The 13,895-nt window shown below is 40.8% G+C and overlaps 1 protein-coding gene across 6 annotated transcripts in view; it reads left to right on the top strand.

Annotated features, from left to right (window-relative positions):
• The window catches only part of LOC139114154 (LIM/homeobox protein Lhx3-like), a 43,336-nt gene that overhangs the window by 28,353 nt on the left and 1,088 nt on the right, over positions 1–13,895 (top strand). For 3 of the 6 annotated variants that reach the window (XM_070675713.1, XM_070675717.1, XM_070675716.1), the window contains 4 exons: positions 1,670–1,844; positions 8,804–9,060; positions 9,467–9,624; positions 10,547–10,709. In XM_070675713.1, the coding sequence (XP_070531814.1) occupies positions 1,670–1,844; positions 8,804–9,060; positions 9,467–9,624; positions 10,547–10,709 (753 nt within the window). Of the gene's footprint in view, positions 1–1,042; positions 1,365–1,669; positions 1,845–8,803; positions 9,061–9,466; positions 9,625–10,546; positions 10,710–13,895 lie in introns of those variants that run through there. The other 3 variants (XM_070675714.1, XM_070675712.1, XM_070675715.1) reach the window with 3 other exon arrangements.

Genomic DNA, 13,895 nt, shown 5'->3' with positions numbered 1-13,895 from the left:
CACCATGACAGTCTTCGATAGCATATATTCATTGTCAAAAACTTGTCAATATTCTTTCGTTTTTGTTTCAATATCTTTACATTTGTCACGTGAAATTATATGTCAGTGAGCCGATTTTTGTAAATAAGTCAAATGAGGAAACTATAATTTTTGGTCGAAAACTTCCTTCAGCTCATTCGTGCAAAGATGGCCAAAGGTCAACATTACATTTTAATGTCAAATCAGTCACATGACAAAACGAAATATATCTGAAGAAAGACCTATCTGTCAGGTTTTTGGGGGTTTATATTTTGTGTTGTCAATTTTCGCGATTCTGCTCGACGCAAACTACGAGACAATTATCGGCTGTCAAACTTAGAGTTCAGCCTCTTTGCCTATGGCCAGAAGATAGAAGCCGATAGAATGAAAGTTTGAATGAAGAGATCTTGTCTTCGTTTTCAGAATAGCTTGTTAGGGGAGCAGACGACAAAATGATTCAAGGGAAAGTCAAATTGTCCAAGTGACGTCATCTGTGATAGAGTTTACTCTGATAGCGGTCGGTATTTTAACCTTATTTCGAAATCGACCAATTGAAGTTCACAGGGAGTAACTAGTATCGATAGAAACTTCCGGTTTACCGAGGAATCGGTGGAATAATATCGATACTGAGAAAAAAAAACTTTTTAGGGAAGCTGTCAATTTGGTATTGTCGATCACAGTACCACACAACGACTAAGAATTAAACTGCAATTTGCTTGTTGTACTGACCAACACACGCCGCTCAGTATGAACAGAGAGTTACTATCGTGGTGGGTTCGAACACCAGCCGAACAATAGAAATTTTACATGGAATTTTCTTTTAATGGTCACGTGGCCGCGTCAGACCAGAGACGTTTCACAGGTTGTTTTTTCTCCCCGCGATGAATTGTAAATTGGGGAAGTTTCGATGAAAGGGACGGCGCCATTGGTCGAGACCGCATGACCACGCCCTAGCGAGGTCGCTGATCTGTGACGACGACCAGCCAATCAGAAGGAGTGACGAAAATTGACAGTCGGAGTGGATTTTTATTCAGTAGTGTGTCACTCGTTGTCACTATTTAGTAGTGCTGGTCGTACTTTAGCGGTGTCCCCTGCAGACACATTCATCGCTGGGACTTGATTAGACAGTCGTGTCGTCATAATTCGGGTCACGACTCCGCGCGTTGATTGTACCTTCCTCGCGCGCGCACACACTCTCTCCCTCTGTGCCTCTCGCTCCTGTAAATTCTATAATTCGGAGGAACCTTCCCGTAGAATGAATACTCTGATCTTCCCAGTCACGGCGATGGAGTCGACCACCCTCAACGTGGCATCTAGAAACCAGATTAGTACGTGTAAATCCACGTGTAAGCGTCTACAAAATCTTGTGTATATTTCTTTCTTTTTTTCACTTGCACCGATGTCAGTTTCAACTTTTTTACCTCTTTCCCTCTTCTAGGTGGCAGGGGTACCGTCTGCGTTATCCGTCAGGCATCAGTTCAACTTTTCACCTCTTTGCTAACTTTTATCCACATTCGATTATTTCAGCCGCTGGTTTTGAAAAAAAAAGTCTTGTGACGATGTCCGAAGGATTACTCACAGATAATAAGATACATACTAGTCTCTGAAGACGCGTTCTCTGCTTTCTCTCTCTTTTTCGCTCTCTGAACAGCACAAATACCTAAATGCGCTGGATGTGAACACCCCATTCTCGATCGATTTATCCTCAAAGTTCAAGACCGAGCGTGGCATTCCAAATGTCTCAAATGTAAAGATTGCCAGTCACAACTCAGCGATAAGTGCTACTCAAGAGGCGGTAACGTTTACTGTAAGGACGATTTTTTCAAGTAAGTGGCGTTTTTTTTATATTTCTATTCTATTTCGCTATTTCTTGTTAATATAATTATACATGGCTTATGCTTCCAATTTATGAAGATATTATTGCCCCGTGTGGAAATCTACAAGCTAAATCTAATTAAAGGAAACAATATAGGAGCATGTCAAAAGTATTGTCAATTTCGCCCGGGCTCAAGATAACATGTCAACTATTTGATATTTTCGCGTTATGCTAAGATATCGCTGGCGTGCGAGCGACAGACATGTTTTAAAAGTCACAACAATCCATGCTATGCGAAATTCATGATTCTATTCATCTCTAGCGCTTAAAAAGAATCGACCCATCAAAAGATGCCGCTCCCTGCGATCACAAAAAAGAGAAATCGGTCAAAATTTTCAAAGGAAACGTTCTCACTTCTAGGAGGAAGATTTTCCTCGAAAAAGATGCGTTTTTTAAATGGCGTAACCATCGGCTCGGAAGTCGCTGTTGAAAGGGGCTGTCATCATGAGCTCGGAAGATGCAGGAGCGATTACACAGAACTAAGGCGATTTGTGGATTACAGTCGGCCATCACCCCTGTACCAACCGTTCGCGTAGATTACGCCACATTACACAGAAGGAGAATCGTTTTAAAACTATAACTTTATCTAGAGAGAAAATACTCCTCATTCATTTTGCCATTTTTCCTATAATTTCTGTTCACCAGATTAAAAAAAAAGGAATCGCCTGGAGTAATCATTTATTTTTACTAACGGGGAGAAATTTTAAAAGCGCATGAGCGTTTTACGAAACTAGCTTTTTCCTACTCCAATCAACTCTGAACTCCGCACGCTTTCATCTCTCAACGTTTGACAGTAACATCAACTTAACTTGGAACCTCTCTTCGACAAAATTGCCCCCAAGGCAAAGCGAAATTCACGTTCTATACCTTTCATTTTTTTTCGTATTTCAATTTTCTGTGCCATTCGTAAATTTCGAGAGTACAGAACACGACATCGACCCGAACCACGAGGCCACGCCAATCCCAGCGAAATGAAACTAAATGCAAACAACTTTCAACTTCATTTGTATTTTGTTTCACATCTTGCGTGATCGCTGATATCAGTTTTTCACCGGATGACTCTTTCGTCACCAGAATACTCCGCATTTGACTTTGCTGTGGTATTTTACAATGTCAGCACCATGGACGATTCTAAATGCATTCACCTCATCACAGAGTATCACAATTTGGAAGGTTTGGAACATTAACGATACAGCCGCGATAATATAAGAAACAGACATTTTAATCCGTAATTTCCCCATAGATTAGAATTTGCACCGACGCGCGCAAAGAAAAGCGATATATTTCGACCTAAAATTGCAATATGCTTGGTTTTTTCAACGTTATCGACATTTAATAATTCTGAAATTCTAGAATTTAAAATAATCTTTTAATGATGATGTTGTCTAATTGACGCGATGGTGACTCCCGATATGCAGTGAGAGAAGTGATAAAGTTTATTCTTGAACACCGATATTCGTGTTTTGTGTATCAATTTAGTGTAATTCTTGGGTGGTAGGTTGTCTGTTTTCGGTTATTGTTTGTTTGTTTGTTTGTTTAAAATTGAACATCTTTTATCTTACACGAGTCGCGCCTTTTTCGAATTTTACCGACAGCGACTCGCTAAGACTATAGAGAAGGGTAACATGAGCGACACATGCTGTGTCACCAGTTTTCCCCAGTCCTGACTCCCAGCTTCGTAAAATTAAAAAAGTGATTCGCCAGATCGGATATCAAAATTATCTCTATCATCAACTAAATTGGTCGATTTCATCAAACACGGACGAGAAAAATAAACGAAGTTTAGTTTTGTTACAAGTTCTCTATTATCCGAGTGTTTTGGCCGCATAATGGCAACAAACTGGACTACTTCGGGGCAATTAGCGCTTATTTCAATCAGCACAAATACATGTTGGATGATACTGGAAACACTTTATCGTTCATTTCACAAGCGCGGTATTCAAAGATGGAAGAAGTGCAAGAGTCATTGTGTGATCGTAAGGTCTAATTCTGAACCCCATGGCAACCATTTTCAACGGTTTAGTAAAGTCGTAGTTCAATTGTTTTCTGCTTTTTCGCTACATGGAAAATAAAAATTTCGCTATTTTACCGCAAGATGCCTTCACATACTGACTATATACTCACTATTGGGTTTACTATTAATTTAGACACGAGTCTTCCGACTTTTTTTATGGGCGGGTAGCGGCGACATTTCAGTAGCATTGGATTTTGATTATAGCCATTTTAAATACTTGAGATCTGTCAACACGACAGAACTTGTATTAACTCTTTAATCGGACGACAATCTCCCTGTGAGTTACCAATCCCCATGTAGTTGACATGTTTTTTGTCTTTTAGTTTGACGTCACGTTTTCATATTTCCAGTTTAAAGATATTCGTGGTTGTTTTTTCGTGATTGATACTGTAAACCAGTAGCACTGACGCTTTTTACAGGATTGTGCCTAAAATTGGCATGTCAAAGGTTTCGAAAACGGGACTGTTTTCGAAAATGTAGCGTCAGCTGTTAGACCGGCGGAACGACATGGCTGTCTCGTCACTGCAGGCATTATAAAAGCCCCATCGGCTGAAACTTTTCTTATTTGTCTTTATTTGTAATCGTGGTTATAAAATGCATGTTTTTTTCTGCAAACAAAATCGTGTTAGAATTCCCAATGCTCCATTTCTCATAGCCTATATTGCCTATAGCCTATAATTTGTCCGATAGTGTTGTCAACAGACTCGGAATTCAAGTCCGGACTAGAATTCATTTTCCAACGACAAACTTGCACACTGTAGACACAACCATTTGTGTTTGCAAAGCCTAAAACTTTGTATTTCGACACTCACTCCAGAAAAGAAGATATAATTGTTTCTCTAAAACAAAAATGATGAAATATTATTCAAAAGTATTGTCCCTTTGGCAATCCAATAACCTATGTAAATATATTCTTTTGTCCTCAAGAAAGTCAAATCGATAAAAAACAACACTTCTCGTAAGTAAACCATTCACATCGGTATCTCTGTTTTGAATTCGTATGACATGGGAAAGTTCTGTGTTCGGGCATGCCACCACCACTGGTCTTCTAAATTCAGCATTCTTCAATCAATTGAGGTTTTTAATATACAACTATAGATTTTGGTATCGCGACAGTAACAAGAATTGTCCCGATAAAAAAGTTCGAAAAGGAAAAAAAAGAATGATGTGTGATATTGTATTTATATTAGAAGATAACTTTATCGCTCACAATTACGTCTTTTTTCTTGCATCAAGTTTACCGAGTGAGGAGTTGTATAGTGATTATAATAAAGGTCGATGACAATTCTCTCCCAACACTTCATGTTTGATAAGGTTGAAATTATCTTTCATCCTCTTTTGGAGAAAATAAATAGCGCACTCCTAATAGTCTGGATACACAGAAGACGTTTGTATACGCCTGGCTTCGTTAATCATTTTGTGTGTATGTGTGTCTTTGAAATTGGTAGTCCCCCGGCGTTGAGGTTTAATTCACAGCTACGTTTGCACGGCCCAGAAGTCCTCGATGATGAGTTAAGCGCGGCCAAATAGAACGATTATGTACGGAAACCCGGCTCCTCAGTTTGAGGGATTGATGTTAAAATTTACACGGGACTGTCGTCCTGTGTTTGTGGAGTGAATGGTCCAATTAGCAAGCGGACTGGCTCGCACGATAACGAGCGAACAGACCAGCGCTGAAAGGAGTGAATGGCATTTTCACCGGATTAATTAGTGACGGGGGCATTGCAAACACCTGGATTAATTTTGTTTTCAGCGAGCACCAATAACAGAGACTAATCAATTAAAGTGCACCGTGATGAGAGTAAATGTTTGCTGTTAATCTTCCGAAATGAAGACGAGAAACGCTACCCTGAACCAACCGTGGGTGCATTGTCATCGGTCGAAGTATATGAGGCGGCACGCTGTACAGAGCCCCCAGGGTGTAAGCCACTGGCTGTGTGTACCCAAATTTTGGAGTTTCAAAGTGAAATTACCTTTCATATGGCTTCCTCTAACAAACTTTCCTGTCGTTTTTTTTTTTTTGGGGGGGGGGGGTTTAATGTGCGTTACCCGCAAAATAAGTTTAAAGAGGTCATTTGGGTGTTGCAATGTCCGCCAAGTTCGCGTATTCCGGTCGGTGACGGTCGGGTCGTTAGCAAAGTTCAGTTGAGCGAAACCACAATTAGTGAAGTCGTACAGTAAAATATAAAAAACTCGCCACTGACATATGCAGAATTCGGGGTTTGCGATAAATACCTGATAAAAGTAAAACAATACAGTCGGATGGTCGGAATTTTCACAACGAAAACCTGAAGAGGTTCATACGGATCCATTGACTTTTTCTAAAATGCTTTTGTGACGTTTATATTTCTATTATTTTGCGCGGAATTGGCGAGCTATCATGGGAGCGCGATGTGGGTCATGTGAACTGATACGATTACTAGATTTAAAACCCAGAAACTCTGCGCTAAAAAAAAGTTTTGCATCATCGGCAACAGATAAACAGAATTCGAGAGAGTATTCAAAATGATCCGCTTTACCTCTGCCTAACTCATTGGATCGTCGCTGTACAAACGATGTAACGCAAAGAATTGAAGTTCATTTTGAACTTAAAGCCGGGTTACGCGCGAACTCTAGAAGTCTTCGTACGCAAAGTCAAATATCTTATTTGTCGATCGAATGATTAACCACGGCAGAATGTTTTCCAAAACCATATGCTAGTTTTACTGAAGCATTTTGATGACAGTAATAATTTTGAAAGAAAAAACAGTTTTAAAGTATAAGCGTATCACGTTGCTATTAAAATCAAGAGGATTAATCAATCGATCTATCGATGTCAACATATGAGAAAAATCGAAGTTCGGCAATTTGCGCTTTTTAAACTGTTTCTAATTGTTAACAGTTTAAAATTTAGACACGTTTTTTTAACTGGTTCTGATTGTTAACAGTTGAAAATTAAGGCGCAGTTTACGATATCAAATTTGATTTGTGATATGCTGTGAAAATGTATTTGAAAAGAAGGATTATACAATTTAGGTTTGCCTCATTGTCTTAATTGTTACATGACTGGCGATAATTAAAAATAGTGGCGGTGCATGTGCTGCCGATTTTAAGTGACTGTTCATCAGATCGTGTCGCATTTTGGCGAATTTCCAAGCTTCAGTGAAATTCTGCCCCTCCCATGACGTGAAATGCAGTTAAACCCTTCTAAAATCCATTAAAACACTCAGCAGAACTCATTTTCTTTTGCACTCACCAGCTCTAGCAACAGATAATAAGTTCGCGGCGATGAGGAACGCTGAAAGTTTGTGCGACGCGCGTCTCAACGACCACTGATCATATCCACAAATATACTTAGCCCAGAATTCGATACCTTTGCCCGGTAAGCAGATGCATTTCAAGACTCCATTTCGGAACTCTCGTGGCTACAGGATCCCCTTCATCCTCAAACCGGGGGATAATTGCCGCGAAATATCCTCTTAATGCCGTATTATTTGTTCCGATTTGCTTTAATCTGTTCATCGTAATCTTAGGGTCAGTAAGGGATACCCAGTATGCATTACGATCGGCTTCGCAGTAATCACCACGAGGGCAGTGCTTAGCTGTCTCACTTTTTCCCCCTTTCGTTTGTGCATCTAAGATTACACGCCTCTGTGTCGTTGCAATTCTTGAAAAGCGTGATATTCACAATTTTTTCTTTAATTTGTTCTGCCGTTGGCTAGTAAAACATTACAATCTATCGCCCAATGCCGATGTCTCTCTCGTTATTGATAACAATTGTCGCTCATTCGTTTTGTCGTCACAATTACAGATTACAATAAAATATTTGCTCTCTTGATGTAACGTACTTAAGGCACCGGTGAATGATGTTCCGGCATGTCATGGAAAGAGGGGAATTTTTCTAGACGATAAGAGCTGGTTTTACAATTTACTGATCTGCCTGCTCATCGACTGCCAAGGATATCAGTTTTGATGAGAGAACGCACATTTAAGGATTAGTGTAAATGGTGAAACCGGGCACAGTTTAAGCATTTACGTGACGTTTGAAATCGCTCTGATGGCCCGCATATATATGCAATGGCAGATCTCTCTCTCTCTCTCTCTCTCTCTCTCTCTCTCTCTCTCTCTCTCTCTCTCTCTCTCTGTAAACGCGAACAAATCTTGCTCAAAAAACCTCCGGCGTTTGAAGCGTTCCTCCGCACTGCGAGCCATTAGTCACAATCGTCGGATCTCAAACGCCAGGTTTTCGAACTCGGGCACCGGGGGCTCTTTTGTAGCGAAACATTAACCAAAAGCTGTTGGGCTTTGCTATCTCTACTTGCGACATTATCTTCGATAGTCCCCGGGATTTGCCCGGGGATCTTCGGTGCACTCCGAGGGCAAGGGATTTGCTTGATGCCAAATCGTTTTCCACTCTCTGTAAATTTTTAATTTTCACGGGCCATTATTGCTATCTGCATGACAGAGTATGCACACGACCCGTAAACAACTAAAGGTCCAGAAAAACGTTGCGTGTAATCTGGAGCTAAGTTCTTGTGACTTCGATTGACATTTAAGCGTCTTATATGAACATGTTTGTGTTGTTCTTCTTTGTTCGCTCAGTTTCGCTGTCCTCTTTCAAAACGTCTTTGTCTTTTAAGCCTTTCAATCACCCCCTTTAACCTCTCTCGCCTTTCTCTGTCTATATGTCTGTCTCTTTGCTGCCTTTCCCATGACTTTGCATCTGTCTCCGGGCTCTCCCGTCTGTCTCTCTCTGTCTGTCTCTCTCTGTCTCTGTCTGTCTCTCTCTCTCTATCCCTGTATGTCTCTCTGCCTATATGCTTGTCTGTCTATCTGTCTATATTAGCTGTATTGTGTTTATTAAAGAAAAAATGTTGAATTTTTAAAATGATATTGATGTATATTTTTCTTTGCAGACGATTCGGTACAAAGTGTTCGGCGTGTGAGCAAGGGATACCCCCAACGCAAGTGGTGCGACGGGCCCAGGACAATGTGTACCACCTACAGTGCTTTGCGTGTGTGATGTGCAATCGACAACTAGCCACAGGCGACGAATTCTACCTCATGAACGACAATAAACTAGTCTGCAAAAACGACTACGAGGCGGCGAAAGCCAGGGGTAAGTGTGACGTCATAGCCCCGTCGTCCATGACGCAACATCCGGATTCCAGTGGTAGGCGGGTTTTAACTTCTTAAAGTCTTTTAGTTTCGTCTGCACTTTTCATTGCGGTCATGATAACGTAACTTTTGTACACTTTTTAAAACTTTTTTGATATAACCTATCTATTGTGCGCGGCGGAGGTTAACCAACTCGCACGCTGTTTTAATTCATACTGGCAACTGGTTGTTTTGATCTTGCAAAAACAATGATAGATTGTTGGTTTTTTAGTTCCACCTGTCAGTTTTGGAATGCTCGGTGCTGTGTGACCGTACTTGAGCGACAGGCATCATGAAAATTACAACGTATAAAAATACACAGACCATCAGACAGACAGACAGACAGACAGACAGACAGACTGACAGACATATGGATAGATAAAGATATTAAAATATTATGTTTGCCTTTTTTTCGTTTACAGATATAGAGATGGACGCGTCAAACAAACGGCCGAGAACAACAATTAGCGCTAAACAACTAGAAACTTTAAAAACAGCATACACCAACAGTCCAAAGCCAGCGAGACATGTCAGAGAACAGCTGTCGAGCGAAACCGGCTTGGATATGAGGGTTGTACAGGTGAGTTGTTATTGCGTTGGGTGGGTCGATCGCTTAACATTGTGAAAATGCCCGTTTGAGTTTTATTTTTGACAGACGTCCGACTTAGCTTAGCTGTGACATAATTGCATTACTATTTTGCAGGCTACTCGAAAAGTTACCGTAATTGCTTTTGATAATTAGAGTCCACTAAATATTGCGTTTGCTCAAGAGCTTTATTTTGTATATCGAATATTGTTGCCAGCTTCGGCGGGCAAGGTCGCTGCAGTTGCGCTGAGTGGTAGCCACCAGCGGTCGTTAGTTTTGAAAGCTGGCGTAGCTGTGATAGTAAATATATCTCAGACGAGTGCATCTAACGCGAGGGTTATTTACTCGAGTGATGTGGATCTCTTAGCTGAATCTTATTGAAATCCCATGGTCTCACAGACACTTGGCAGTGTGGTATAACTTCGCCATAACGGGACATTGGCCCGTTCTGCTCCGCCAATAACGCCCCTGTAGGCTTCGTACAAAATTGAAACACTGATTGCTGAGCATTGATTAGTCCAAGGAAGTGCGACCACGTGGTTTGAAAGTGCCGTAAGTGAAAAAAAGAAATATTTCAGGTGATGTTGAGCTGGAGATAACGCAATGGCAGTGCTGTCAATCTAGTCACCGTTTCCAATCGCAAAACTCGCTCGAAGTCATGATGTAATCACTGAAACAGAACGATAAACGATGTTAATATTGACTTCATGTATACTAAGTTGGAGAGTTGATATCACAATCTACAGTAGGCCTACAGTAGTGTACGTAAGTACATACATGGATACATAGATAGACAGATAGATAGATACACACACATACATACATACATACATACATACATACATACATACATACATACATACATACATCTTGATACCATTTCTCAAAGTGCCTTTTACTCCGTCGCATCACGCAGGTGTGGTTTCAAAATCGTCGGGCGAAGGAGAAAAGACTGAAAAAAGATGCAAACCGCCAGAGATGGAGTCAGTATTTCCGTGGTGTCAAGAGGTCACGCGAGTCAAGTAGTCCCCAAAATGAAAGTATTTCACCGCACAGTATTGACAAAGATGGCTACGAAGGTATGTGTGTTTACACTTTTTTTTATTTTCTCCAGTGTTTGTCGACTGTTAACGCAAATATTTTTACTGTGCACCATCCCACAGTACGATATATTGTATCGAGGCAAGAGTGTCATGAAATAACTTTAAAAAGAACGATTATACAAGAATCATCGGGATTTTTAGTGACTTAACTTTGTTTCAGAAGCGAAAAAAGGTCTTAATGCCCTGTGCCAAACTGACAAAACAGACTTACGATTGGTTGAAATGTGATGGCGTTGTCACTAAGTGTTGTTGTCGGTGACGTTGAAAAATATACTTTCCGCCCATCGAACTTTCTTTCGACATGAGAGGGCGGTGCTGGTTGTTGTAGGTGTATAGGTCCTAACCAACAACACAACACTCAGAGAAACACCGAAACGAGTACAATAAAGCACTCACAAAAATACACCCTGACATACAAATGCCCACCTATAGAGAAACCCTGGCTACACGAACGAAAGAATCGATGCGTCCCGTCTATTGGCGACTGGTCTTCATAGTAACACCATGCACCACATTGAGACCGGCTGTGTTTAATACAATATCACGGTTATAGAGTAACCGCGCAAGAATTTACAAGGCATATCGAAAAACATACTACCATTTTAATCAGCGCAGATGTTATCCATGTCATTGTTGCATTTATGCAATTCCGAGGAATACCTTTAGTCTGTCTTTGGACTTAGCTACCAAGTTTCGTGGTTCCATTTAGCCGATATGTGTGCAATGACAAAGACCTATAACGACTCCCTGGTCAAGTTCTCACATTCCGTTCAAGTCTCTGAAATGTCTTCCGTACGCTGTATTTTAATTGAAAATGAAAAGTAACTTTTCAGTTGAATGTTTTTCACAAGAATAAATTGATAACGTCAAGGCAACATATCAACATCAATACCGAGGAGACGTTTGTCGTATTAGCAAACTAGCCCCGAAATCTGCAACTAAACAAAATTAAGGTGACTTTCGACTCGAGTTATCCTAAACTTCCAAGTTTTCTCATCGGTGAAAATCTTGGCAGCCTGCCAGCTGAGGCCAGAGCTGTAAAATGCCACTCTGTATCCGCACCGTCGTTCGGAAAAGTCAAGTGATCAGCGTGTCCGAACGCGCGAAAGTGCCCGTCGACGCGCGCGTTTGCGAGACTCTGCACGCGTAAATACCCGCATATAGGAACATTTCGGCACATTTCCCACGAGAGAGTACAGAACTGAATCTCCCCCCCCCCCCGTTCCCTTCTTTAGTACAAACACACACACAGGAAGACTTTCTAGCTTCTAGTCCAAAAGACGGAGGGTGAAAAATTGAAAACCTCCGGTATTAAAATTTCACAAAAAAGCTAATCTATAAATAATCCGACTACGGTGTCCGTTTCAATGCACCCAGGATTATCGTTGTCCATTCATCGGGATCAATTACAGAGGGGAATTTATCATAATTTCATTTTATCGGGCAGAAGATTGAAATACAGTCAATGGACAGCATAGTAACATTTTTATCGCAGTAAGCTTGGCGTTTATCCGATTTGAGCGAGAGGACGCAAAATTCCATTCTCCACGGCACTAAATTAAATCGCTCTTTGTAAGAATGCCACATTTATTCCGATCCGACACCCGTTTAATTTTTTTTACTTTCTCCCTCTCTCTTTTTAAATTGTGGCTTTTCGTTTAAAGCGGTAGGTGGGTACTGGGAAATTACTGTCACGGGCTAGGTGGAGATTTAGTTGCCAGATTAAATGACCCCAAGTTTGACCCCGCCGTTGCAATCTTTCTCTCCCTGTTGGTGTCTCCTGAACTAATCATCGACTTACGGTTTTCTCTTAAAATTCTTATCATTATTTTACGCGCCGTTCGTTCCGAGGGCTGACCTCGACTCAACCTCCGTCGCCCGTTATCCGCAAAAAACAAAATTGCAGTATTCCCATGACGCCGCGTGCGGCAATGACGCCCATTTTTTGAACCATGCCAGAACACCGGTCACATGTGATCCGTATTTTTTTTTAATTTGTCAGCTGTCACAGTGTTTAATCCTTTGAGCGCCAAAGTCTATTTTTGTCCCCTTTATAAAAGAAACCCCAGTCAATTTTTGTCCGATTTTTGCCAAAATTTTGAGGAAAAACTGTAGCAAGTAAAGTGTGATGTCCATTAGGTCCAAAATTATCAAAAAATTACAGAAAAATTCATAAAAATTGGTAAAATTTTGCACTAAAATTTTGGCGGGAGAAAATTACCACAGACCTCAAAGGGTTAATAAAACCACGCTTCGGACTTTTGAGAGTTCGATATCATTGTAAGCGTTACGGTGGAGGCTCTCTGTTCCGTATCGGTAATTCTTCCTACCGCAAATTCTAACTAGTGGCATGGAACGACGAATTCTAACCCCCTCGCCCCGGAGAAAAGAAAATTTTACTCTGAGTCAAGTAATTAAAGCCGGGGATGGACAGCTTATGTACGGTACAACGGACTTTGTAGTGCGATCTGCCCGTAAAAGACGCTTGCAGTGTAGTAATTCATATCCGGAACACGGCTAAGGCTGCAAAAATATGTTTCCAGTAACCCGACCCACTCTTGAAAAACCCGTCCACCCTGGATATATTTTTTTCGCATTAAAAATATTCGAGTACATTTCTAAATCTGACCGTATTTCATGGGTCTCAGTCAACAAAAAGGAAAATAAAAGAAATCCTCCCATCTTCTTACTACCCTGATTTTCAGAGGCATGTTACCGAAAACACATTTTTTTATTTGTTGCAAACACGCGATGCCTACACACTCAACAGAACACGCCAATTATGTATACAGCGTATCACATTTCCTGAGTTGTTTCTTCGTTAGTCTTAAAGTAGGCGAAAGGGAATGTTTTGTCCGTCGAGAATGCTATTAATGTCTTTTCAAACTTAAAAGTCTATAAGCTTAGATTTTCGATTTTCTATAATGCTCACATTATGATAACGAAGTTCCACTGGTGTCACTGTTCGTCAGAAATACAAGTCAGCAAAAACACCATTCCTTGATTTTTTTTTGGAAGTCTTTACAAATTTACAGCTGCCAATAATTGCTCTAAACATACCACGGATTCTATTCGTCGCGTTCATCCTTGTAAAGACGTATTGTTCAATACATGCAATAGCGACACTCAGATTGGCGGGCTTGGGATGTGATCTGAACATAC

This window comes from Ptychodera flava, chromosome 16 (genome assembly GCF_041260155.1).
Source record: "Ptychodera flava strain L36383 chromosome 16, AS_Pfla_20210202, whole genome shotgun sequence".
NCBI lineage: Eukaryota > Metazoa > Hemichordata > Enteropneusta > Ptychoderidae > Ptychodera > Ptychodera flava.
Note: the sequence above shows the minus strand (reverse complement) of the source record. Positions and strands in the feature narration are given on the sequence as shown.